General features: G+C 51.2%; 5 protein-coding genes across 13 annotated transcripts in view; 2 read left to right on the top strand and 3 right to left on the bottom strand.

The window, feature by feature from the left end:
- RETREG3 (reticulophagy regulator family member 3) overlaps positions 1 to 3,137 on the top strand; it is a 24,423-nt gene extending 21,286 nt beyond the window's left edge. The window contains exons 8-9 of the mRNA XM_077164329.1: positions 5 to 137; positions 955 to 3,137. Coding sequence (XP_077020444.1) covers positions 5 to 137; positions 955 to 1,412 — 591 coding nt within the window. The 3' untranslated portion in view covers positions 1,413 to 3,137. The remainder of the gene's footprint in view (positions 1 to 4; positions 138 to 954) is intronic.
- A 366-nt stretch (positions 3,138 to 3,503) lies between these two features.
- PSMC3IP (PSMC3 interacting protein) lies at positions 3,504 to 8,517 on the top strand. 3 transcript variants are annotated; one of them, XM_077164333.1, is made up of 8 exons: positions 3,514 to 4,726; positions 4,818 to 4,918; positions 5,104 to 5,193; positions 6,105 to 6,216; positions 6,701 to 6,846; positions 6,975 to 7,028; positions 7,176 to 7,235; positions 7,317 to 8,498. In XM_077164333.1, exons 1-8 carry the CDS (start codon positions 4,390 to 4,392, stop codon positions 7,371 to 7,373), a joined length of 957 nt encoding a protein of 318 aa, XP_077020448.1. In that variant the 5' UTR covers positions 3,514 to 4,389; the 3' UTR covers positions 7,374 to 8,498. The 3 variants fall into 3 exon arrangements, with proteins under 3 accessions (XP_077020449.1, XP_077020447.1, XP_077020448.1); XM_077164332.1 differs by having other exon boundaries at positions 3,507 to 4,726; positions 7,176 to 8,514; XM_077164334.1 differs by lacking the exon at positions 5,104 to 5,193 and having other exon boundaries at positions 3,504 to 4,726; positions 7,176 to 8,517.
- Positions 8,518 to 8,543: 26 nt separating this feature from the next.
- MLX (MAX dimerization protein MLX) lies at positions 8,544 to 12,824 on the bottom strand. 5 transcript variants are annotated; one of them, XM_077164335.1, is made up of 8 exons: positions 12,707 to 12,824; positions 12,240 to 12,276; positions 11,692 to 11,781; positions 11,316 to 11,422; positions 10,962 to 11,061; positions 10,668 to 10,767; positions 10,087 to 10,277; positions 8,544 to 8,692 (listed from the first exon to the last, which is right to left on the bottom strand). In XM_077164335.1, the coding sequence occupies exons 1-8, from the start codon at positions 12,746 to 12,748 to the stop codon at positions 8,592 to 8,594; spliced, it is 768 nt and encodes a 255-aa protein (XP_077020450.1). In that variant the 5' UTR covers positions 12,749 to 12,824; the 3' UTR covers positions 8,544 to 8,591. The 5 variants fall into 5 exon arrangements, with proteins under 5 accessions (XP_077020450.1, XP_077020451.1, XP_077020453.1 ...); XM_077164336.1 differs by having other exon boundaries at positions 10,076 to 10,277; positions 12,707 to 12,823; XM_077164338.1 differs by lacking the exon at positions 11,692 to 11,781 and having other exon boundaries at positions 12,707 to 12,823.
- A 48-nt stretch (positions 12,825 to 12,872) lies between these two features.
- COASY (Coenzyme A synthase) lies at positions 12,873 to 17,590 on the bottom strand. 3 transcript variants are annotated; one of them, XM_077164327.1, is made up of 10 exons: positions 17,506 to 17,590; positions 16,429 to 17,139; positions 15,702 to 15,859; positions 15,247 to 15,378; positions 14,932 to 15,121; positions 14,783 to 14,847; positions 14,518 to 14,602; positions 14,248 to 14,345; positions 14,005 to 14,151; positions 12,873 to 13,911 (listed from the first exon to the last, which is right to left on the bottom strand). In XM_077164327.1, the coding sequence occupies exons 2-10, from the start codon at positions 17,126 to 17,128 to the stop codon at positions 13,852 to 13,854; spliced, it is 1,635 nt and encodes a 544-aa protein (XP_077020442.1). In that variant the 5' UTR covers positions 17,129 to 17,139; positions 17,506 to 17,590; the 3' UTR covers positions 12,873 to 13,851. The 3 variants fall into 3 exon arrangements, with proteins under 3 accessions (XP_077020442.1, XP_077020441.1, XP_077020443.1); XM_077164326.1 differs by having other exon boundaries at positions 12,878 to 13,911; positions 15,645 to 15,859; XM_077164328.1 differs by lacking the exons at positions 12,873 to 13,911; positions 14,248 to 14,345 and having other exon boundaries at positions 14,007 to 14,151; positions 15,645 to 15,859.
- Positions 17,591 to 21,518: 3,928 nt separating this feature from the next.
- HSD17B1 (hydroxysteroid 17-beta dehydrogenase 1) lies at positions 21,519 to 24,342 on the bottom strand. The gene is made up of 6 exons (XM_077164347.1): positions 24,201 to 24,342; positions 23,931 to 24,098; positions 23,644 to 23,823; positions 23,301 to 23,394; positions 22,704 to 22,881; positions 21,519 to 22,592 (listed from the first exon to the last, which is right to left on the bottom strand). The coding sequence occupies exons 1-6, from the start codon at positions 24,295 to 24,297 to the stop codon at positions 22,353 to 22,355; spliced, it is 957 nt and encodes a 318-aa protein (XP_077020462.1). The 5' UTR covers positions 24,298 to 24,342; the 3' UTR covers positions 21,519 to 22,352.
- Between the last annotated feature and the right edge of the window lie 229 nt (positions 24,343 to 24,571).

Raw genomic sequence — 24,571 nt, forward strand, 5'->3', positions numbered from 1 at the left:
TAAGCTGGATGATTCTGCTGTTGCCAGGGAATTGGCCATCACAGACTCTGAACACTCAGATGCTGAGGTCTCCTGTACTGATAATGGCACATTCAATCTTTCAAGGGGCCAAACACCTCTAACGGAAGGCTCTGAAGGTGAGGGGAACTTTTTTTTTAAACGTAACAACATACAAAAACGAACATTATTACCATATGATCATTCCATTCTTGGTATATAATCAGTAACTCACAATATCATCCCATAGTTGTATATTCATCACCATGATCATTTCTTAGAACATTTCCATCAATTCAGAAAAAGAAATAAAAAGAAAAAAGAAAAACTCATACATGCCATGCCCCTTACCCCTCCTTCTCATTGATAGCTAGTATTTCCATCTACCCAATATATTTTAGCCTTTGTTTCCCCTGTTTTTTTTCTATACCCCTTATCACTCCCTTTCATTGATCACTAGCATTTCAGTCTACTAAATTTATTTTAACATTTGTTTCCCCTGTATTTATTTTAATCCCTATGTTTTACCTGTCTGTCTATACCATAGATAAAAGGAGCATCAGACACAAGGTTTAGGTGAGGGGAACTTTTGATCTGAATTATCAATGGTTATGACTATTGCCTCTCAGCTTCTCTAGGCAGAGGAAATACTGGTACCCCACCTTTTCTGTTTTCTGAACTGTGGATCAGGTGGCAGAACCGCCTTAATGGTCTACAGCTAGGATGGCACTGCTGCTCTCCCTGAAGTGCCTACCACCTCAGTAGCCTCAAGTTCTAGCCTCATGAGCAGGATGTGGCTATAAGTAGAAGGGAAAAGTTGACAGTCCCATGGGTTTTGCTTCATCCTGAGAAATCCAGGATGGGAAAAGTCTGGTTACTGGGGCTGGCTGTTTGTCAGGCCAGAGCACAGGAGGGCCAGGCAGCTGCCACATCTCAGACACCCTTGTTTTCTCTCAGACCTAGATGGTCACAGTGATCCAGAGGAATCCTTTGCCAGAGATCTTCCAGACTTCCCTTCCATTAATGTGGATCCTGCTGGCCTGGATGATGAAGATGACACCAGCATTGGGATGCCTAGCTTGATATATCGTTCCCCAGCAGGGGCTGAGGAGCCCCAGGCATCCCCTGCTAGCCGGGAGGAGGCCACACTGCCAGAGCTCCTGCTTGGTGCCCTGCCTGCAGGATCCAACCTCACCAGCAATCTTGCTAGCCTGGTCTCCCAGGGCATGATCCAGCTGGCCCTGTCAGGGGCCTCCCAGCCAGGCCTTTCTGGGCCCCCTCCCCGGAGAGCAACAAGAGGCTTCCTCCAAGCCCCAAGTTCAGACCTGGACACTGATGCTGAGGGGGATGACTTTGAACTTCTGGACCAGTCAGAGCTGAGTCAGCTGGATCCTGCCAGTTCCAGGAGCCATTGAGGCAGAGACTCCTGTTTGGGGGCATTGTGATTTAGGTTTTCTTTTTCCCCATCCCACTTAAGGTGAAGGGGCAAGGGAAGAACCCATGTCCCATCCCCTGAATTTTATTTGTAAACTCCATAGCCTGGCTGATGCTCAGAGGCCTGCTTAGAGAGGAAACTTACTTCCCTGCTACCAGCTGGACACCCATTATGAGCTCAGTCACTGATGTGAGAATGTGCTTCCCACAAGGAGGCTTCTCTTCATCAAGATGGTACTTTTGGGGAAAAAGGTAGTCAGGGATATTGGTTCCCTTTGAAGGGGTGCTGCTGTTTGCTTCTGGGTATGGGTACTCAGGGGCTGTACCTGATAGAGTAACCCATCTCCTTCCTCCTTTCATCACCTTCCTAGAACCCCAAAAGTCAGACAGCAGCTGGAATAGTTATACTGTCATCCTTTTCTTTTGTTAACCTTAAACCATGATGTGGTTTGTTGTTTTCAAAGCCAGTTTGCCCTTTGGTTCTGTAGATCAGTCCTGCTCCTTCTCTCTCAGCCCATCCTCATTTCTTGAGGCCTGACCCCTAGAGCTCCAAAATAATGCTAGTGAAATTTAAATGTGAACATGATGTGAAGATGGGCCTCTTCTACATCACCTTTGCCCATGGGGGTCAGCTGACTGGGAGGGTCAGGGAGTGCCTCTACATCTCCTGGTCTCACTGAAGCCTCTGGAGCTGCCAAGTTGTCTATGGTGCTGCTAACCCCTGGCTCCATTTGACCATCAGCCTGAGCAATGAGCAAAGCAATATCATATCCATTTCTATGTTCCTGTTCTTTTCCCTGCTCCTCCTCTGGAGAAGCAATAAATCCATGGGGAGATGGCAAAGTAGCACTTTACATATGGCTCAGTGGCATTCAGCCCAGGAGCTACTAGTTCCTCTTGCACCAGCTGTTCTTACTCCCTGTTCAGCTCCTTTATTGCTTTTATTTTTCAACTACTTCCCATTTTGGCAGGATCTCCTTTAAGGTTGAGCCCAGTTAGCCAAAATGTAATTAGCAGAGATGCTTCTGAAGGTTGGCTATTCTGCTGTCTCTAGTAAAATGTGAGACCAAAAAACAAACAAAAAAAAAGTGATAATTAAAGTCTGTGCCAGTTCTTCCCCATTCAGAGCTTAAGCCAAATTCTTCTGACCTCTTTCCCTCACCATTAACCCTTTGCTGATCCTCAGGGACCACTCCCCCAACACCCCTATACCTGGGTGAGGGATGTTGGACAGAGCCCATTTTCATGTGCTGCAAGTCAGGGTGTGCTAACATGTTTGCTCTTGGTTGTTGGACAAGATATAGAGGCCAGGAAATGAAAAATAACAATGAGAAGGGAGAAGAACTGCCTGTTTCAGTCAGTTTGTGTGAAGGTTAGTTAGGGGTAATGACATCCCCTGCTTAAGAGTTCTCAAATAGGCTTTTTGGGTACCTTCTCCCTTTTCAGAGCCCATATTCGTACAGGTAAGCTCTGATGTGGAAAAAATGGGAAGTATTGAAAAGGAGTGGGATTTTGTGTGTTTGCATCAGTGTATGTAGCTTCAAGCCTTGGGAGTTGGCAAGAGGGGAGGAAGAAAAGAGCAAAATCTTTGGAAGGTATTTCTTGTACCTGGGGGATCCTGCTCTGAATCTCCTTAGTCCTCCACTGTGAATTGGGGGTGGGGAGGTGGGTGGGTACTGGGGAATAAATCTTGTATGAGAACAATCTTTAAGAGACTGGTGTTGGATGATGTCTTTGATACGTCTTCTCCTTAATCTGGTAATTTGGGGAGGTGATAGCCTCAGAAGAGGAAGCCGAGATGTGAGAGACCCACCGTCCTCCCTATTTTTCCTTCTAGATGGCCAGATAGTTAGGGTTCTCTAGAGAAACAGAATCAACAGGGAACACTTGGAAATATAAAATTTATAAAAGTGTCTCACGTGACTGCAGGAATGCAGAGTCCAAAATCCCCAGGGCAGGCTGTGAAGCCGACGATTCCGATGGAAGGTCTGGATGAACTCCACAGGAGAGGCTCACCAGCCAAAGCAGGAAGAGAGCCTGTCTCTTCTGAATCCTCCTTAAAAGGCTTCCAGTGATTAGATTAAGCATCACTCATTGCAGAAGACACTCCCCTTTGACTGATTACAAATGGAATCAGCTGTGGATGCAGCTGACATGGTCATGATTTAATTCTATGAAATGTCCTCATCACAGCAAACAGGCCAGCACTTGCCCAACCAAACAGGTACCAGGACTTGGCCAAGTTGACACATGAACCTGACCATGACTAAGCAACGTCTTATGAGGCCACTTCTCTCCTCAGAAGAGCCCAAACAAGAGCATAATCAATGGCCCTCTTGTCTGACATCTAACCTGCAATTCCATAGCTTCTAATCCTAATATTGACCCCTTAACGTGAAAAGAAGCACGTTCCTGAAGTAGAGATGTTTAGGTAGCAGGCAGCTTTAAAAAGTACCATGCTCCTTCACTGGACGGTTTGTGCCTGGGGCACAGCTGCTTTTTGGTCTTCAGCTGACCTCAGAAACTAGAAATATTTATTTCAGGCTCTGTCCCATTGGCCACTGTGGGCAGGAATGGAAAGCACCTGCCAGGTGCTGCTGTCTTTGGGCCAACAGGAAACTTCTCTACAAGCTTTGCGGCTTTAAGAATACCCACTTCCCAACTGTACCTTTCCTTGGTGTTCAAGCCACAGCATGTGTGAGCGCCCCCCTGTGTGCAAATAAGGATGTAATTTTTTCCATAGCTTTTAGGCTATTAAGTTCTTCTATAACTATTTCATGCTCCTCCTTTACGAATGATAAAACTGGCCTGCGGAGAGAGAACTGGACTGTGGAGTCGGGACACGTCCCTCTGGGTAACTCGTGACCTAGAGCAGGTCACTTGTCCGGTGCGGTAGTTGAAACCTAGTTTCCTCCCGTTCGAATATTCTGGTTCAACGTCACAAGTGTTCGGTGGGGGATGGAACTAGTTCTCGAAACTTCAGGGCATTATTTACTACAGCCTTCGCTCAGCGGGGAAAGAAGGGAGAGGTTCAAACCAGGGCAGCAAAAACCCAAGGCGGCAGGCGATTACGGGTGGATGTCCGGACTCCGGCCTGAATCGAACGCGCATTTCTACGGTGTCCCGGAAGGGTCGGTTCGGTCGGGAAGGCTCACCTACAGCCAATCACTGGTTGAGGCCCTCCCGTCTCGTTTCCGGAAGAAGCTGTTGCCCCGAGCTACTACGACGTCCGGCGTTCCGAGTTTGGCGGCGGGAAAAGCCATGAGCAAAGGCCGGGCAGAAGCTGCGGCGGGAGGTAACGCGGCCCGGGCTTGCGGGGACAGAGAAGACTCGGGAGGGGAGCGGGTGAGGAGGTTGGTTGAGTGACCCCGCCTCCGCCTCCGCAGCCCCCGGGCTCGTCCTGAGGTACCTCAAGGAGCAGAACCGGCCCTACAGCGCCCAGGATGTGTTCGGGAACCTGCAGCGGGAACATGGACTGGGAAAGGCGGTGAGGACCCCCTTCTGGGATCCCCCCTCTTTGGGAACCCTCTAATCAGGCTGGGATCCTGCCCTCTCGAGGCTGCCATTCTCTCCTTGGGCTTCTCCGCTCGTCGGGCACTTCCCTGTCACTGGCTGAAATCTCCCTATCGAGGCCCCAAGATGCTGATTGCTCCGCCCCTTACCCTCCGCCAGGCGGTGGTGAAGGCGCTGGAGCAGCTGGCCCAGCAAGGCAAAATCAAAGAGAAGACATACGGCAAACAGAAGATATATTTTGCGGATCAGGTGAGGGAAACCTCCCAGATTATCACCCATGTGAGAGCCCGACATTGGGTGAGAAAAACCCTTGTCGTATCACCTTGGGAGCATTAAGGCACCCAGGACGCACATGAGTGACGCTCCTGTAGTAGACCCCGTTTCATCTTCATTTACTGTGCACCCACAGTATCTTACATCCAGTGGACACACCAAATGCTCGTTTAACAGAACCGAACCACTGTCAAGGTGGTTTTCCTAAAAGGTTTCATTATGTTTATTATTCGACTGAAGATCCTCTAAAGCAGGGGTTGACAAACTTTTTCTGTGAAGGACCAAACAGTAAACATTTTAGGCTCTGCCCTGCCATATGGTCACAACTATTTAACCCTGTAGCACAAAAGCAGCCACAGACAATATGTAAAAGACTGGGTATGACCGTGTTTCAGTAAAATTGTATTTACAAAAGCATGCATTTGATGGGATTTGGCTCTAAAGGTTCATCTTACTTATTAAGGATGAAATTCAAGCTGCCCAGGCTGGCATTCAAGTCCTTTTTAACTTGCTTACCATCACTAACTGCCATGACTCCCAACACAGTCCTTTTCCAGCAGCCAGCCAATCTCTCATGGGAGGGGCCTCTCATTTTTACTGGAGTCCCTTACCTAAATAGCACCCATCAATTTTCTTCACCTGTCCAGATTCTTTCTGTTGTTGAAACTCACAATATAAGTGTTACCACCTTGGGGAGAATGTTCTTTAGGTTTCATTTTTTCTTTTGTACTTTTTTATTAGAACCAGTATAAACTTTGCAGCCCTGGAGGGTTTAGGGAGTGCCATCAGGTTCATGAGTGTGTCTGAGTCTTGCTTTCCAAGACATGAGCTTCCATTTTTGTGACTCACATCAGCCCCATGTACAATTTTCCTTTTGCCTCTGGTAGGACCAATTTGACATGGTGAGTGACGCTGACCTCCAAGGCCTGGATGCGAAAATTGTGGCCCTCACTGCTAAGGTCCAGAGCCTGCAGCAGAGCTGCCGCCACATGGAGGCCGGTAGGACTGGGTAGCTCCTGAAAGGTGCCCCTAGTTTCCAGTTCAGTCTTGAGGTCAGGAATTACTAAATGTATAGTTTGTTGGCTGCAGTGTCTTGCTGCTTGTGCTGCCTTAGGTATAACATTAAAAAAATAATTGGCTTCTGAATTCAAACGGTTCAAAACATGCATTTGCTTTCCCTGCCATGCTGATCAGTATACTGTTCCCACATTTCCCTTTATTCCTGCTTCAACTGGCTACAGCTTACAGTCTGTTCAACCTTTTACCCCACTACTGCTTGCACATGCCGGAGGAAAGAAAAATAGTATAATAAAGTGGTAATTCTGAAAGCTTTATTTTCCTGGACATTTCCAGAATGTGGGACCCTATTCTAGATTCTGTATATAGATTCCAGAGCAAAGTGGAGGCCTGGTCTCCCACTTTAGGGAGCACCCACTTCGAAAGAAATCAGGTAGCAAGTGACCCCAGGGAGGTGTGGTTTCAGAGCTGAAGGAGTTATCTAGTGCCCTGACCACTCCGGAGATGCAGAAAGAGGTCCAAGAGTTAAAGAAGGAATGTGCTGGCTACACAGACAGACTGAAGAACATCAAGGCAGCCACCAATCATGTGACTCCTGAAGAAAAAGAACAGGTAAGTTGTGGCTGAGGGGTAGCAGGCAGGAGAGCTGTGTGGGCAGATCCAGAGCAAAGACAAGGGTTGAGTCCCTGTAGGTGTTATGGGGCTGAGGTGGGTAGAGGAACCTTGTTTCTTCTGCCTAGGTGTACAGAGAAAGGCAGAAATACTGTAAGGAGTGGAGGAAGCGGAAGAGGATGGTAAGTGTGGTGGAACTCCAAGGCAGGCCCCGGAAATGCTTTTGGAAAATGGCAACTGCCAAAGAAATGGCTGCCTAATACCATGGAGCTGTCAGGCAGTGCCCAGTACTTCTCCATCTAAAAAGAGGTGGTTCTGTTTCTTGTCAGGCAACAGAGTTGTCTGATGCAATCCTTGAAGGATATCCCAAGAACAAGAAGCAGTTCTTTGTAAGTCTTATTCTCTCCCTTCCCTGTTCCCTGGGGTCTTTGACGAGGGATGTTTCATTTGTTTGTCTCCCTGCCCTACAGGAGGAAGTTGGGATAGAGACAGATGAAGATTACAGCGTCACACTTCCAGACCCCTGAGGCCCTCTGGCAGGACTTGGGGATGGGAACAGAGAAATGTCCTGAACTGGGTGCCTCATGGAGGTTGGCTTTTTTTTGCTGTTATTCCTGCTGCTTTCTACCCTTGAGCGAAACAGGTGGGAAAGGGGCACACACCAGAGTGTTGGGTGGCAGGAATAAGTACTGGTTGCCCCAAGTGGATGTCATAGTCATTTCACTGTTCAATTAGTTGAGCATAACACTAAGACTTGGAACAATGCAAAAGGAAAGTATTTGGCAATATTTATTGTAATATAATTTGATATAAAAATATTTAATTTCCTCTGGATAGTCAAAATTCCCAGATTATTAGATGTAAGGAAGGGAGAAGGGAACTTGGGGGATAGGAGAATAGGGAGAGATTATTATACACCAGAATTTGAGAAGCACGAGGCAGAACCCAGGACTCTCCGGGCTTGTGAACCCCAGGAGGCCTTCAGCGTATCTTCTGTATCCAAACTGCTCCCCCTCCCTCAAGTCCTGGGGACACTGAGAAAAGGTGGAGACCCAGATGAACCAGACAAAGAGGCTGGGAGTGATTTTAGCTGAGGCCCAGCTAACTTTACAAAATTGTAACTTTAGGAAAGTTTCATCGTTGGTGTTTAGGGAAATAAAAATGTTAAACTATGTGATGTTGTGTCACACTTGCCCATGCCATGCAATGCTATACCACCTGTGGGAACAGAGGATGGCAATAATAAGTGGGGAGGTTGCTCCCCCTACTGCCCAGAGGAGGGGAGGAAGGATGGGGGCGGAACATGGGGCAAGAGCAGGAACCAGGCAGCCCTAACCTAGGCACAAAGCTGCCTCTCACCCTCCTATTCTTCCATCCACTCACTGCCACAATAGCCAAACTTGGGCTGAATGCTACCCAAGAACCAAAACAGAGGCAAACAGTAGTTTCCAAATATACATAGCTCATGAGCAGAAATACAAATTTAGTAAAAGGGCTGAGATGGTAGGAATTCTTTGGGATGCCCAGAGCAGAACTCCATCCCAGGTACTTCCAGTGGAGCAAGATGGAGGTGGAGACTGGGTAGGTTTGAGTTTTATGGTCATTATAATAAATAATCATAAGCTTTCACAACACAAATCCCCCAGCCCCAATGAGGAGAGGGTGGAGCTGGGAGAACCAAATACCAAGTAGAAGCAACCACGGTTCAATCTCAGGCCCACCAGCGCTGTGGCCAAGTAAAAGATTCAATATGGGCTTCTTGATGGTTCTGCAGTTTTCCAAGTGCTGGTCAATAAAACTGGTTTTTCAGTTGGTGCAGGACTCCAATCACGATCTCCCGCAGGGTCTGGCAGAGGGCAAAGAGCTTTCTCAGGTACTGCCTACCTAGGCACTAATGCTTTATGAAGTGCCCCCAATGCTCTTTAGAGAACATTAAAAGCCCCTAGAAAAGGGTATTGAGGTCTATAGTCACTTTTAAATGCCCCTAAAACAAGATGAAGAAAGAAATGAGATGGATAGGCATGTGGTAAAACAAAGGCAGTAAAAACAGAATTTAGGTGGTGGGTAGACAAATGTTCACTGTAAAACTCAGTATTGTGTATGTTTAAAATGATTCACAAGAAAAAATGTTGAGACACCTAAATACAGTCAATTGATATTGACAGAATTGCCAATAGAGAAATTATGTTTTCAACAATGGTGCTGGAATAATTGGATATCTGTATAAAAAAAGAAAACGTTGATTCTTACTTCCAGCATACCCTAAAATTCACTTGAAATGTGCCTTATCTATAAAGGCAAAAGATATGTTCTAGGAGAGAGCTTAGGCAAAAGTTTTTGTGATCTTGGAGTAGGTAAACCTGTTCTAAAAAGGAGACAGAAAGCAATAACTATAAAGTGAAATACAAATACATTAGACTTTAGTTCTAGTCACAACGAAGAACTTCTGCTCTTCAAAAGCACTGCATCATTTAATAAAATGAAACTGAAGCCAGAGACTAAGCTTTTACAATGCACATCCTGACAAATGATTTAATCTGTAAATCTGAGCACTGGAGAGATAAATGTCCTAATCCTCAACCTGAGTCGTGCTGAATGGGAGTAGCTTTGTGATCCCACTTTTCTTGTTTTTGCATTTTTGCATATGTGAATTTGCTTCAATTAAAAAATGTAGAAATTAAAATTAAAAAAAAATGTTGGAAACAAAAAGAAACCAAGAATCTCAACTACAAGCTCATGCCTAAGAAAAAGCAACCAGGCCTCAAGCAGAAGACCTAGTGAAGTACCACCAGTGTGCCTCTCTGTTACTTCTGCTCCTAAGGATGAAATAAAGCTTCCGGTGAGATGACCTCAGTGGGACCCAGGAACCTGCATGTTTTAAAAATGTCAACTAATTCTGCCGCACGTGATCAGGGCTTACACGCTGGGCAGCCAAGGAGTGGTTGCTGAGACAGCAACAACAGGGACTAACTAATGGCCAAGAGCTGGGCCTTGCATTGAGTAAATAGGTGCTCAAGTCATATTTGCCAAATGAAACCATTACAGGAAAACCTGGGCTAGAGACAGAGAGCAAGGGGGAAAATGGAAGAGTCATGAAGGTTGGAGAAACATCGTCAGAAGACCTAAAGGCTGTGACCCTGCTTTTCTGCACAAATAATGTCCGGGTCACTTTGCCTGGAATAGGGAGATGACCCCAGACCCCCTACCTCTGACTGTAGCAGCCCCATACCTGAGGCTTACAGTGCTCCTCAATCCAGCTGAAGACACAGGCTGACAGCTCCTGGAAGCTGGTCACTGAAATGGAGGCATTGAAGGACTGGAACAGGGAGTCCATGATGCCTTGAAACACATTGAACTTGACCTGGTCAGAGACCTGGTCCTCTCCCTCATGGGGGTTGTCCTGGTGTGCCTTCACAATCTGCTCATAGTTCCTGAAAGTGAGCAGGTCAGGGTTGAGGTGCTGCAGCAACTCTACTAGCATTGGGAAGAATGATGAGGTTACCCTATGCACCTCCTCAGAAAGGGGATTCCCAGTGCAGATAGAGAGCTTTCAGGATGTAATCAACATCAGCTAGAAATGGTGACCCTCTCTGCAACATTCCCCCCATTAAAATGACAGGCATTTCCTGAATGTCTGCTGTGTGTAAGGGGTTGCTGAATACAGAGACCTAACTCCATGTGTCAGGGTTACCCAGGGAGGGAGAGTATTATCTATACTGTGGTATCTGATGTGGCCTTGGAACAAAGGAAGGGTATAAAGTGAACTCTGATGCAGAGTACCCTTAGAATCTATGGTTCCCCCAGTTCAGCACCCGCCTTACACTTTCATTATCTTTAGGGCCATGACATCCTTGCGTAGCGTAGATACCTCCTCCTCCTGCTTTTTCTTCTCCTTGTGCAAAAACTGGATGTAGTCGATGGCTGGGGTGGGTTGAGCAAAGGGTGAGCAGAAAAGAGGTCTCAGCCCAACACAGTGATTTTGTCCCCTTTCCCTGTCCTCCACCCATCCCATGACAACCACCACAGAGGGCTAGGCTAAGAGTACTGGGTACGAGGCACCAGCCTCTTCACAGCCCTTGCTGGTCCCATTCCCTCTCTGCTCTCCCTGGCCATACTTTTCTGTAGAACAATAGCTTTGCTGAGCTTTTGGGAGCCAATGGAGAAGTCCTGTTGCTGGCAGGTGGGGACAATGGTCTGAAGGTCGTCATAGCCTCTCTGTGAAGACAGCAGGGGAAACAGGACCCTTAACCCTGAAGAGTTAAGACAAACTGGCAGAAAGCTTTTCTTTCATGACACCAAGTTCCATGCTTACAAGAGGGTGGGGGTGGGGGACTGGAAGGAGGGTGTTCAAATCCAGGACTACCGCTGACCCAAAGGCTGCTTGAGGCTGTCTTATGGAACAGGGCAGAGTGAATTTGAAATCTGCAAGGCCCTTCTGCTTTGGCTGAGGTACAGGCCTCTCTACTCACCTTAATGGCATCCCTCCTCTTCTGCTCAGCTTGAGTGTGTGCTCGCCGCCGGCGGTCTTTGTAGGACTCCTTGTAGGACTCTTGGTGGTAATCACTGTCCTCGTCATCTATGCTCAGAGTTGGGGGCAGAGAGAGGTTATCCTGGGGTACAGCAGGGTCCAGCTGGACAAAAAAAGGACAATCTGGTGCCCACGTATGGTAGGTGGACAAAAGAGCCTAATATCCTAGATGAGGTGAAAGACGCTGAGACCCTGAGTCTGGCCCTAGGACTCCAGTACCCCCTTGTGGAAGTTTGGAGCTTCCCTATCTAGGGAAGTTACTAAAGTGATGGTATAACTGAGCCCCTCCCCCCGGGTGGGGGGATGGTGCTGCCTACCTGTGTTGGGGACGGAAGAGGCACTGGTGGAACCGATGCTATTAGCTCTGGACACTACACTTCCCTTGCGGGTGCTTTCTACAAAAAGCCCTGGAAAAGAGAGTCCCAATCACTAAAGAAGAGGAACTTTGCCAGGTCCTCAGACCCTTGTGGGCTCAATGGCTTCCTAAAACTTAAAAGCTGAACTGTCTCCTTCAACCCAAAGCCAGGCATACTAGGCCATTCGCTTGCTACCCATGCTGCAGTGCTGCTGTACCTAGTGTCTAACTGGTCCTCAGACCTGCGATGATACCCACTGGCTGACAGAGGCATGGGGAGACGAGAGTGAGAGTTACCAGCTGTCACTATTTCCATCATTTCCCTGCCTGAGAGCAGATGAACTGGGTGCCACTCTCGGTTGCTTCCTGCCCCTGTCCTCCAGCTCCTCTCTTGCTGCCTCAAGCAGAAGCTCAGCTCAGGGACAGTGGATTGTGCTCAGGTGTGGCTGGTAAGGCCACGCGAATCCACAGGGTGAAGACGGCGGAGGGCGGCGGCGGGAAGGCACTCACCAGGGTCCAGGCTGTTGTCGCTGTAGGCATACTCCACCTGCGGCACCGGGCAGAGGAGAAGCCCGTAAGACCCTGGCCGCTGGGGGTGGAGTGAAGTGGGGAGGTGACTCTATTCACTCCGCGAGCGAGCGCGCGCAAACAGAAACATACACCTGAGGTGTGCGGACAGCAAGATGATGTGCCGAGTCAAGATGGGACAGGCCGTGGGAACGCCCCCCCTCCGCATGACCCCTTCCACCCCCCACTCCTCCACTTCCTCGACCCCTCACATTCGCGCCCACACACCTCATTTGTCTCCCAACCTTAGCACCCGCGGGGCGAGAACTGTATTCTCCACAGCCCCAGGGCTCGGAAATGGGGGGCGGGGGTCTTTGGAGACAGGAGGGAAACCCTCATCTTCCAGGCCTTCTATGTGCAGAAGTCCATCCCACCCACCACTCGCCCGCGGACGCGCCCACGGGGCTTGCCTTGACCCAGGGGTCCTCTGGAGAGGCGCTCGATTCCGTCATCTCTGACCCACAGCACCGGAAATAAGCCAGAGGGCGTGCGCCCCGCGCCTGCGCTGCAGACGAGCGGCGGCGCCACCTGACCCAACCCCACCAATCCACGATCGAGAGACGCAGTTTGAGCCACACTGCGCGTGCGCACCACAAAGATTTTTCAAATAGTTGCCCGCAGGCACTCAGTCCCGAGTTTGAGCCCTAAAGGCCGCGTTTCAGAGATCTTTTTCCCCGCCCTGGAGTTAGGCAATCTAGAATGACCATGACGTGAAGGGTAACAGGGTTCCTTCGAAAGGGTTTCGGTATATTAGTCTGGGCAGTTGTGCGCACGCACACTCTCAGGCCCCCGGCCTCACAAGGACTGCTGCTGTCCAATGCCAGGGAGGCGCCAACCCTGCCACCTGCACCTGGAGGCCTCGCTTCCCTGTGCCACCTCGTCTGACCCCAAAAGTCTGCAAGTTCTGTGAGGGAAGAAACCCCGTCTGGCTTGTTTAGGGATACTCGACCAGTGTTCAATCTTGCAAGACAACTTTTGGAATTGATAAATCCTTGCGGAGAACCTGTGAACAAAGGTTATCCTACTTCATAAAGAAAGAAACTGAGGTTCCTAGAAAGTCTGTAACTCATTGTGAGGGCCAAGGGTGACTTCAGTCTGGACAGCTCCAAAGACCATGCTGTTAACCACTGTATTCTCTGGTTTCCATATCAAGGGATCTTGCGGCTCAAGGGTTCCAGAGACACCTCAACGGCATCAGAACAGGAAACAGACACCATACGGGCAGGACCTGGAAACATTCATCTTTAATTCTGTTATACTTCCCAGTTTGCCCTAGTCGCAGTAAGGCATAAATATCAAAGACACCTCTAGACAAGAGTGGGGATGGAATGCCAGAGGGACTATTCTCCAAAAGCCACAGCCTCAGTGTGAGCCACATACTGCCATGCTGGGTAGGCTTCCTTTGGCCATCAGGCCCATCCCTGCCCTGCATAGCTTAGCTCAGAGCCCTCCGGGCCCAAGTTGAAGTGAGCATTGAGACCCCCATTCTTCCTCACTACTGGTTCTCTTGTCAGTTCCAGGGGCCGGTCTGATCCCACAGAGAACTCATCATCAATCATGGGCCTGATGGCGACTTGGGGATGCGCTTCTGCAGGAGGGTCCAGGCTTTCTCCACCTTTGGACAGGCCAGAGGGTTGAAAGGACAGGGTCAGGCTGGCACCCATTTGAGACTCCCTCCCCACAAGCCAGCCTCTTTCTGGGCACCAACCTGGCGCTGGGTGACATGTGGCTCCCATAATGTGCTCAGCACGACGTGACTCTGGTCCACAAGCTGCTGCCCACTCATCTGGCTCTGCAGCCGGCTTTGAGCTGCAGCTTCACTGAGGCCATCCCGCTCCACAATGCGCTGTACAGCCTAGGCATAGACGAGGCATTTGTCAGGAAGCATGGTTAGCTCTGCCCACTGGCTCAGAGCAGGCTGCAAGCTGCAGTGGAGGTGGGGTCCAGATACCTCAGTCTCAGGGATGACAATTGTCCACACCTCATGCACCATGTTCTCCCAGCCAGCTTCAAGCAGCATGGCAGCATCAATCACGCACACGCTCTTTCCTGCAGGTAAACATTACTCACTGCTAGCAGCACCCTGCCACTGGCCACCAGTCAGAAAGCCCACAAAACAGTCTGAAGGAAAGTAGATGGTCTGGCTTGTGGTGGGGATGTTCCCAGGGGAAGACTTTGCCAAACAGTGCCCGCTGGCTACTCCCTTCACCCTCCCACTCACCCTCAGTCATAGCCACATCCATCTCCTCTCGGGCCATCTTTGCAATAATTGGCCACATAATGTCCGTGAGTATCTTCAGCTGCTTCTGAGGAAGGGGATGGAAAGAGTGGGTAGGGTTACCTTACCTCAGGGATGGAACTAACCTGAGGGAGGTGGTGGTGGGAAGCAGGTGAACAGAAATCAGCATTCTGGGCCAGACCATGGGTCCACTGGGTCCCAACCCTGGGCCTGGGTGCAGCTGAGAAGCTCTTGGAATGGTGTTTACCTTGTTCCCAAACACCCGGCTGCCTAGGACCTTCCTGTTGATGATGCCATCTTTATGGAGAATATCTAGATGACAGATATGGAGGCCTGAGCAAGGAGGCCAGGCCACCTTCTTGCTTCAGGTCACCTTCAGCCTTCCCCAGTTATTACCTGGTCCAAAGGCCTCCACCACAGGCTGGTAGGCAGGGCCGCCTGGGGCATAGGCCCGATGGCCCAGGTGGTCACTGTCGATAACAAATGCCCCGAGGTTCTTCAGCCGCTCAGCTACTGAGCTCTTCCCAGAGCCACTAATGCCTGTCAGCCCAAGCACGTAGAGACCCTGGGGGATGTCTAGCCTCTTCTGGGGGTAGATGAGAGAGAGGAAACCCCACAGTTACTGGGGCCCTCAGGCTCCTGCTTGAGGCTGAAACCCTCAGTCTATACCCTCCAGCATTTCCAGGCCACCCAAGCAGGCGCAGGACTTACATGTGGAGGCCGCAGCAGTTTTCCCAGCATTTGATGGCGGAAGCTGGAGGAGCTGACTTTGTCCTCTTCATTTTCTCCATGGCTTGGGTCCTTCAGTAGCTGGATCTCATACAAGGCAAGTTCTTCCAGGTCCTGAGGTAAAGGGGGAGGTGTGGGAAGAAGAAGTGAGATGAAGAAGGGCAAATCCTGACTCTAAACCTGCCCTCTTTTCCTCCCCCTCCCACTCCAAGGCTCCTCCTCCAACTCAAGAGGGCATTCTGGGACCCAGTTCCTCCCGGCTTCTTCCCACCCATCCTGAGCCCTCTCTTCCCTTTCCTGGGACCATGGTACTTTCAACAGCCCCCCATAGCCTTCCCCATCCCCATCCACTCCCTCTGCCAGTTTCCCTCAGGGGTTACGTTCTCAAGGCGGAAGCGGTTGACAGCCAGCCCCCCACGATAGGTTTCCTCGCTGACCACCAGGAACTCCAGAGAGGGGTCAGAGCCAGCGGGGCCATAAGGGTCCAGCAGGGGGATGACATCAAAAGTCAAGGAGGGCTTGACGTCCACCAGGAACTCACTCAGACGTTCCACACGTTCTGCATAGGGTTGGAGCAGCTCAGGGAGCAACTTGCCTGGGGAAGGAGCCAGAAGAAGAGATCTTTTTATCAAGGAGCAAGAGGGTGGGGCAGTTCACAGCAGTGTCCCTTAGTACTGGTATCTCCAGAGAGGGTGGCAGGAAAAGAGGGCTAAACTGGGAAGTGGTCCAGGAATGGGATGGGCTTGGAGGGGCAGAAGAAACAGGCAAGTACAACACTCACTTCCTGGAAGGGCTGGTGTACCCAGAGAACATAGAAACTACTCCAGTGAACTAGCAAAGCCAGTGGGACAGAGTGAGAGGGGAAATTCTAAGAACCAACAATATCCTCTCATTGCCTCTGGCACTGCTATCTACAACTCATTCATCTATTTATTCCCAGTCTCAAGCTTTAGGGATCCACACCTGGTGAGCCTGTTTAAATGCAGATTCCCTGGTTCCACACTTGGGAGATTATGGTTGAGTGGTGACTGGACCAGACATTGAGAAAGCTGCATTTGTTCATTTAACTAAATTTTCTTAGCACCAACTGAATCCTTCCTCAATCTTGGAGGTTAGAGAGATGGCAAGGAGACCTGGGGGTCCGAATCGGTCCCTCTCACTCACTTTTCAACAGGTCTTTGTCTGCTACTCCCACCACAAGCCGTTCTTGGGCCAGGATACACGCAACACTGAGTAACACCTTGTGGGCATTGTGCAGGCGGTCAAACGTGCCACCCACAGCCCCATTATGGTAGCCACGCACTGGTTGCTTTGGAGACCTGGCCATGGGGGAGGCTGGCCTGATGGTGGAGGATGAGGGGACATCCAGGGGCTCTGCAAGGAGCTCCTCAGGCTCACATTGGGGGTACAGCAGCACTGAAGCCAGTTGAGGGCAACAGCTGTAACAGCTGGTGGCATAGCGCTCCAGCTGCTGCTTGACTGGGTTGTACTGGCTTCCATCTAAGGTCTGGAAGTCAGTCAACACCACTTCTGGTGGGTGGGCCAGGTTCTGGACAGAACTGGGCAGGGAAGGGAGAAAGGAGTTCTTGGCTCTGATATTGTTCAGCAGGACTCGGACGTCCAGGTGTCTGTGTAAATCGGCGCCAGTGTAGAGGTGCGTGATGAGATCAAAGATCTCAAACGTGGCTTGCACAGGGCTGCACTGGGGCTGAGCCGGGCCCTCCAGGCTCAGGCCTGGCTGCAGGTGAACATAGAGCGTGTGATTCACTAGCCGGGCCGCCGAGGTCAGGATGGGCACCAAGCGAGGGGTCAGAGAAGCCAACGGCGTCGTCAGCACCAGGAGGCCGGACCGGAACGCCGCCATGCTGCCCCGGCCTGCGGACAATTGGGGAGACGAGATGAAGGTGACTGGAGGACATGGGGCCGAGGCCCAGGAGAGAGAACCTGGGGGCAGAGACGGGGTCTCAGTGCTGAGCGAGAGGAACCTGGGGGAGAGGAACGGGGCCAAGCAGGCCGCGCCTTGGGGCTGTCCTCTGAGACTTGGTTTCCTTGTCTCAGGCAGGGTGGTGAATGGCTGAACTGAAATGAAATGCTGAGTGGGAAACTGAACAGGAGCGCCTGAGTCACAGGACTGGGGATCCAGGAGTCTTGGGCCCGCTGGCTAAGCTGCACCGGAGTCTTCAGTGAATCAGAGGAGGAACTAAAAGGGGGTCCTCCTGATCGGGCCGGGCTTCTACTCACTGAAACCTGCAGCTCTGGGTCTGCCTGCGCCGCTGCGAACACTGCGCGAGCTGCAACCCGGAACTGCTAGTTCAGCAACCAGGACTCCAACCTACGGAAACACAGAAAGGTCAAACTTTCCAACATCGGTTCGGCGGGGTTCTCGCGGACTTTTTTACAGATGGGGTGCGTCGGGCCAATCGGGCGGGGCTGAGCCCTGAGGATCCGGGAATGAGTTTCTCTTTAGTTCCAGATCCCAGCCGCTCAGGGACGGGGCAGAGAAGGGCAAGGCCTCTTGAAAGCCATTTCCCGCATGCCCTCGGGTCTGGAGAGGAGAGATTGGTTTCAGCTAGGTCATCCTGGAGTTAGAAGCAAAGCCAGAACTAACGCCCGGATTTAAATAAGGGAACTGAAAGGGATGGGGGTGGGGTGGTGGTGTCGCACGGTGGTGCATGAAGCAGGGGTCTCCGTCCCCGGACCCCGATTGACGCTCTGCCAGTCCGAGAATCCTCACGCGGCTGAAGCCACAGGACAGCCGCCCGAGCCTCCATTTCACAGTTGGCAAAACAAGTCCCGTATATTCAAGGGACATATAGGGAGCTGAGGACAGGAGGGTCCACCACAGGACGGCCGCAGCCCACGAGAAAAAGGGGCGGGGTACCTGAAAGATGTAAACAAGTGCCAGGGTTTACTGTGAAGTTATTGAATGCTGGAAAGGCTGGAGTTCTTGGTGGGAAGGGGAAGCCAGATTGCCACCAGAATACGTTTTGTGTAAATTGTCCACAGAGATCTCAGAATGAAAGGAAATCAATCTCCAAGACTCCAGTAATGTTCTGTGGTTTATTTTTCCGAACTACAAAAAAATACTCATTTTCATACTTATTTTTGTGTTTGCCCTTCCTGTTCTCTTTCTTAAAGAGGGTCTCCCAAATGTATAAGCCTCGGGTCCACAAAACCTGGATCTGCCTTTGTGGTCAAGGATCCAAGAGCTGTAGAGCCACAAAGGTGTTGATGGAGCAGGCTTCTCGAAGGAAACAGCTTAAGTTGGGTTTTAATGTGAGGGCCTGATTTGTAGAATCAAACAGCAAGGACTATCAGGAAGTGGCCCCAAAACTTCAGCACACATGGTCTCATTCGCCTACACACAATCACACTTATTCAATAAATGTAGGAGCCAAGGGTTTAAAACAAGACCTGCAGAATTTGTTGGAAGCAGCTGGCCTCAGGATGGCGGCAGTATACTGTAGAGATTGTTATGTAGAGCAGTCTGGGAGGAAGAGAATGTTTACCCCAAATGGTTATGTTAAGTTATCTGAAAGATAAGAACTTTGCTCCCTCAGGAAATGCATGCATGCCTATTGACATCCTGTGGTATATAACCAGGATCTGGTTAAGAATAAAATTGTCTGAAGCCTGTCTGAAGTAAACTCAAGCTTCCGACCCCCTGAGCCCGTCTGTGTCTTTCTTTCTTTCTTCCTTTCTTTTTTTCTCATCATTCCTTAATATCCTTCGAGCTCCGTTTCAATAGGAAGCAACAAATAAATGAGTATTTAATGCGTCCTATGTGCAGACAGTTATGGGTACAAGGGATAAACCTGTGAACAAAACAAAGTCTCTCCCTTCATGGAGCTTACAGTCCTCTGTGCTGGATATGGGGTGTAAAGAGTGCAGTCTATAAACAAGTCTATAATATTTCTGGTGGTGGTAATTGCTATAAAGAAAAATAAAGCAGGATAAAGGACTGTAGTGGATGAGAAGAAATGCTATTTTAGATAACGTGGTCCAGGAAAACAGCAAAGACTTGAAGGTAGAAATGGTATTAGAGATCTGGAGATAAGTGAACCAGAGGGAAGAGAAAGTGCAAAGGCCCTGAGGGAGGAGGCTGGTAGGGCTGAATCAAATGACCCGGAAGGAGAGTGGTGGGGAATGAGGGCAAAGAAAGTGTCAGAGCAAGAGTTTTGAATGCCATGAGGAAGATGTTGGATTTTACTGAGATGGGAAGCCACGGGAAGTATTTTTAAGCAGAGGCATAAAATGATTGGACTTTCTGTTTAAAAATAAAACCAAGACATTTTACTGTACTGGTAATTTTACCGTTGGTGGGTAAGGGTGGAATTAGGGAAATGAATTAGGAGGCTACTGCAATCATCCAGGAGAAATGATAGAGCATAGACTAGGGTAGTTTCTGAATATGCATTGAAGGTTGAAGTTAGAGTGGCAGTATTTGTCGATGGATTGGATGAGAGAGGAGAGGAGTCTAGTATTCCAAAACTTTTAGACTAACTGAAAGAATAGAACTGTAGCATTTTAAAATGAAGACTGGAAAAGCAAGTGGGAGGGGTGGAAATCAGGAATTGGGCTCTGAATTGCTTGAACTTCAAGCAGAGATGTTGAGTAGGAAGTTGGAAACAAAAGTGTGAAGTTTGTGAGAAACAATGGGATAGGAGATACGTGGGTTTTGTTTGTGGGAAGTCATCAACATATACAGGCATACTTTTTTTTTGTATATTGCACTTCACAGACTGTGTTATTTACTAATTGAATGTATCTGACAATCCTGTGTAGAACCATGTTTTAATCTTGATCCAATCTTCTAGGAGCAGCCATTTCTTTTAATCCTGATTCAATACTGTAGGTTGAATCTTTTGACTAGATTATCTCCATGGAGATGTGACACACCCAATTGTGGGAATGATGTTTTGATTAGATGGAGATGTGACTCCACCAGGTGGGTATTGATTAATTTACTGGAATCCATTAAAAAAGGAAATGTTTTGGAGAGAGTCAGAAATGACAGAAGCCTCAGAGCTGACAGAAACTTCCCAGCAAAGTTGACACTTGGAAAACAGAGACATGGATATTTTGAGATGCTTGCAGCCTAGCAGACATTGCCATGTGATACTAAACAAGCCAGAACCTGGAGAGAGCCAAGGGAAGTCAAGAGATGAAAGCCAGCCCTGGAGAAGTAAAGTGAGGAACCCCCACAGGAACAGAGACTGAAAGCAACGGAGCCCAGGAGAAGGGACCAGCAGATGCCAGCCATGTGACTACCCAGCTGACAGAGGTGTTCCTGACCCATCTGCCTTTCTTGAGTGAAGGTAACCTCTTTTTGGTGCCTTAATTTGGCACTTTCACTTCCTTAGAACTATAAACTTGTAACTTATTAAATTCTCCTTTATAAAAGCCATTCCATTTCTGGTATACTATATTCTGGCAGCTTTCAAACTAGAACAGGTATGTACATTTTTTTTTTAGACATAATGCTTTTGTACACTTTAAACATTATATTATAGTGTAAATATAACTTTTATATGCACTGGGGAACCAAAAAAATATATGTGCCTCGTTTTATTTGTTACAGTGGCCTGGAACCAAACCCACAATATTTCTGAGGTAGGCCTGTAAATGGTATTCAAAGTGATGGGGCTGCATGAGATTATTAAGGACATGAATATATGGAAGAGGGGTCACACTTTGCCTCCACTCCACTCCCTCTCCCAGGGGGACTTGGTGTGTCTCTCATGCAGAGGTCCAAAGGAACCGCTTCTAGGAGGGGAGCCCAGACCTGAGAGTGGGTCCCATGTGTCAGAGGCTCATGCCATCTTTGCTCTCTCCCCTTCCTGTGGCTTTCCTGGATGCAGTAGAGATGACTGGTCAGTCTGGGCCAGCATAGCGAAGCAGGCAGGGCAGGACAGGGATGGGGATGACTGTGACACCCCTTTCTTCACCTTCTCTCGAGTAGAGGCAGCAGGCGATCGAACAGGCCCAGGAAAGACTCTTATCTGGAGGTAGGGGCAGGTCAGGATGTAGTGTCTCCTTTGCCCAATATCCCACTCAAAGCCTCAAGATCCCTAGTCTGTTCTTCTCTCTTCCCACTTCCCAGGCTCTCTAGGGCCAGGACTCTGACTAGCCGAAGAGACCATCCCCCTTCCTTCCTCCTCTCCAATCACAACCCTCCAGCCTGTTCACTTCCACAGTACCCTCCCCTCTTGGGGCACCCCCCCACCCCACCCCCCCGTTTCCACTAGCCTGTATTTGGTCACCACTTCTTAGGCACCAGACCTCCAGGGATGGGCTTCACAACCCTGCAGACCCACTTTGATGGTTCCTGCCACCCCACACCTCTCTGCTGGGTCCAGGAGAGTGGGCAGATCAGCCAGGCCCAGAGCTGCAGCTGAACCCCTCAGTCAGGGGTAGCTTCAAAACTGGTGGGATCTCTCTTGCTGGGAGATTTTCCTTTTCTTTGGAGGGGGGTGGGGGCAGTCTCCTTTTGGTTCATTTAATCCTACTTCCTTCTTTACACATCTGGCTTCTGCCTGGGACTGTATCAATAATAGTAATACTAGTAATAATAATAACTGAGGCTGGGCTATTCAGACGCGTCTACCAGCACTTTTGGCATTATCTCAGTTCATTCTTATTATAACTATGGGGTAGTTATTATACCAATTTTACATGTACTATTATACCAATTTTACATGTAAGAAAACAGACTCAGAGAAGGAGTTTGCCTGAGGTCTCATGGCTAATGGGGACCAAATTACAACCCGACTGCCCCTCCCCTTCCAGGTCCATCTAACTCTTATTGCTGAAGACTGCTCTTGGGTATCCAGGGTCTGTTTGCGTCCTGGCCCTGCCGCGGCCTTGCTGCGTGATCCTGGGCTTCTAGCTCCTTCCACTCTCTAGGGGTTTCAGTGTGCGCTCAGGTATAACCGGGTCTAACCCGATGGGTCCACATCATCCGCCAGCTGCGCGCGCCATCGGAAGCCCCAAGACAACTACCGGTCGCGCAACTCCAGGGCAGTGGTGTCCCCCACCCACCCCCGGCTGGCAAAGGAAGGCGTGGGAGACAGCGGCGTGCTCATCCTTTATTGAGGGGCGGCGGGAGGAGCGCGGAGCTCAGGGTCCTGCAGTCCTCCCACCCCGGCCTCGGTCACGGCGCCGTGTGGGCCCTCGGCGGTCTCGTCCGCGAACACGGCGTGACGCATGGCGGCGACGAAGCTGCAGCCGCTGGGGTCGGAGAGACGCAGCTGTGCCAGGGGCAGAAAGCTGTCGGTGCTGAAGTAGCGCAGCGCCGGCCGCCGGGCGCGCAGCGCGGTGAGGAAGACCTGCGGCGGCGGGAGGAGGCGCGCTGGGCCAGGCTGGGCGGGGGGGGGGGGGGCGGGGGGGGAGGGGGAATGGCGTCCCGCCCCGCTCGCCGGGCCCCACCGGGAGCCCACCTCCGCCACCTCCTCGGGGTCTTGCGCCGCCTCGCGGAAGACCCGCTCGCAGTGGCGCTGGTAGCGCGAGAAGAGGTCGCGGGTCTCAGCGTCCGCGCCGTCCAGTGCTCCGCCCGGGCCGCCCTCCAGCTTATCCTGGAAGGCGGTGCGCACCGGGCCGCACTCGATGAGGCTCACGCTGCGGGCCAGAGAGGCGGGTGGGCGAGGCCCCCGAGCCCCGAGCCCCGAGCCCCGAGCCCCAGCCTCGCCGCGAAGGACCTGCGGAGGTCTGTGCGCCGGCCGCGGGACCCTACCCTAGCTCACCGCCCGGAAACCGCTCCCACCGCCTTCGAAGGTGTGTGACTCTGGCGTCAGAACTCGAAGCTGCTAGGCACCTTTTACAGCTGTGTGGTCCTGGGCCAGTCACCTAACCTCTCTGGGCCGGGGTTTCGCAATAACAATACCGACCCCTAACCAGCTGCTCCGCTGGATGTGAGACGACGCCCGCCAAGTGCCCCGCACGCAATAAATGTGAGCTGGAGCAGGGAAGGGCTGGGAAGACGCCTGGGAGCGGCTCCAACAAGACGGGGTGGCGGGGGATAGGAACTTGTGACTCACTGGACCCCGAAGGGTGGCAGCAGAATAGCCAGACTCTCACATAAACCTTCGAGCGCGAACTTGCTGGCACAGTAAACAGCATTAAAGGGCAGCCCTGCGAGGGGAGATGAAGTTGTTGAGGAGCGGGGTGGGGGTGGGGGGTGGGGATTGGGCCGCCACTCACTAGGCCCCGCCCGCTTCAAAATAGGCCCCGCCCGCTTCAAAATAGGCCCCGCCCCTAGCAGGCTGAGCCTGCCACTGGTCTTGGAACACTGTGCTCAGGCCCTGATCTGCATGCGAAGACCCCGCCTCTCCCACGGGTCCCGCCTCTTTCGCGCATCTGGCTCCACCCCCGGCCACTCACCCATCAAGCCACCCATACTTCCGGTCACCAACACGCGCCCCGAGCGCCGCCGCTTCATGTCTGGCAAGAAGGCCTGCAGTGTCCGCACCGTCCCGGCCACGTTCACGTCCAACACGGAGCACACGGCGCCCGCCCCGTGCGCCTCCAGCGGCCCGAGCAGGCCTCGGCCCGCGTTACACACTGCGGGGAGAGGGGCCCGCTGCTGGGGACCTTGGGACATCCCAATTTGGACCCCGGGGTGAGCAGGGGCGCGGTGGGTAGGTTCCCGGACACGCTGGGAAGCTCACCCAGCACGTCCACGCGGCCCTCAGTCACGCTTGCCCGCGCAGCGGCCACGGAATCAGAGTCCCTCACATCCAGCTGCAACGTCTCCAGGGAGCCGGGAGGACACCCCCGGGCCCGGGCCGCCTCCCACAATGGGCCTTGCGCTCTCAGGTCCCTCAGCGTGGCGTACACTGGAGGTTGGGGGAGGTAGAGAATCTCCATTCCCTGCTTTGCCCAGCCTAGGTCTCGCCGCGATGCAGGGCTGCTCCCGTCTCTCGCTGACTCTCATATACCTTTGAAGCTCCGGGACGGGTCAGACGCCAGGCGCAGGGCCAGGTGCAGGCCGATGCCCGAGGAGCAGCCGGTGACAAGCACCACGGTGCGCTCCATAGGAGAAGAGTGGGGAGTCTCCCGCGGAGCCCTTAGCTCTGGCCATTGAGCTGATTATCACCTGCTTCGCCCCGCCCCTGCCTGCTGGGGGTCGGGGGGTGGGGGGCACCCCTTGTTGTGTCTGCAGCGCAATCTCAAGGCTGGGCCTACCCGTGGTCCCTGGCCCGCTCTCCTCACCCTCCTCTGGGTCAAGGCAGAGATGAGGAGACAGCCTGGAACACCGACCTGCCTTAGGGGAGGTCAGGAGGAGGAGGGGGTGGGCATTAGCTTTGCA

Source organism: Tamandua tetradactyla, chromosome 6 (assembly GCF_023851605.1).
Source record: "Tamandua tetradactyla isolate mTamTet1 chromosome 6, mTamTet1.pri, whole genome shotgun sequence".
In the NCBI taxonomy this organism is placed as follows: Eukaryota; Metazoa; Chordata; class Mammalia; order Pilosa; family Myrmecophagidae; genus Tamandua; species Tamandua tetradactyla.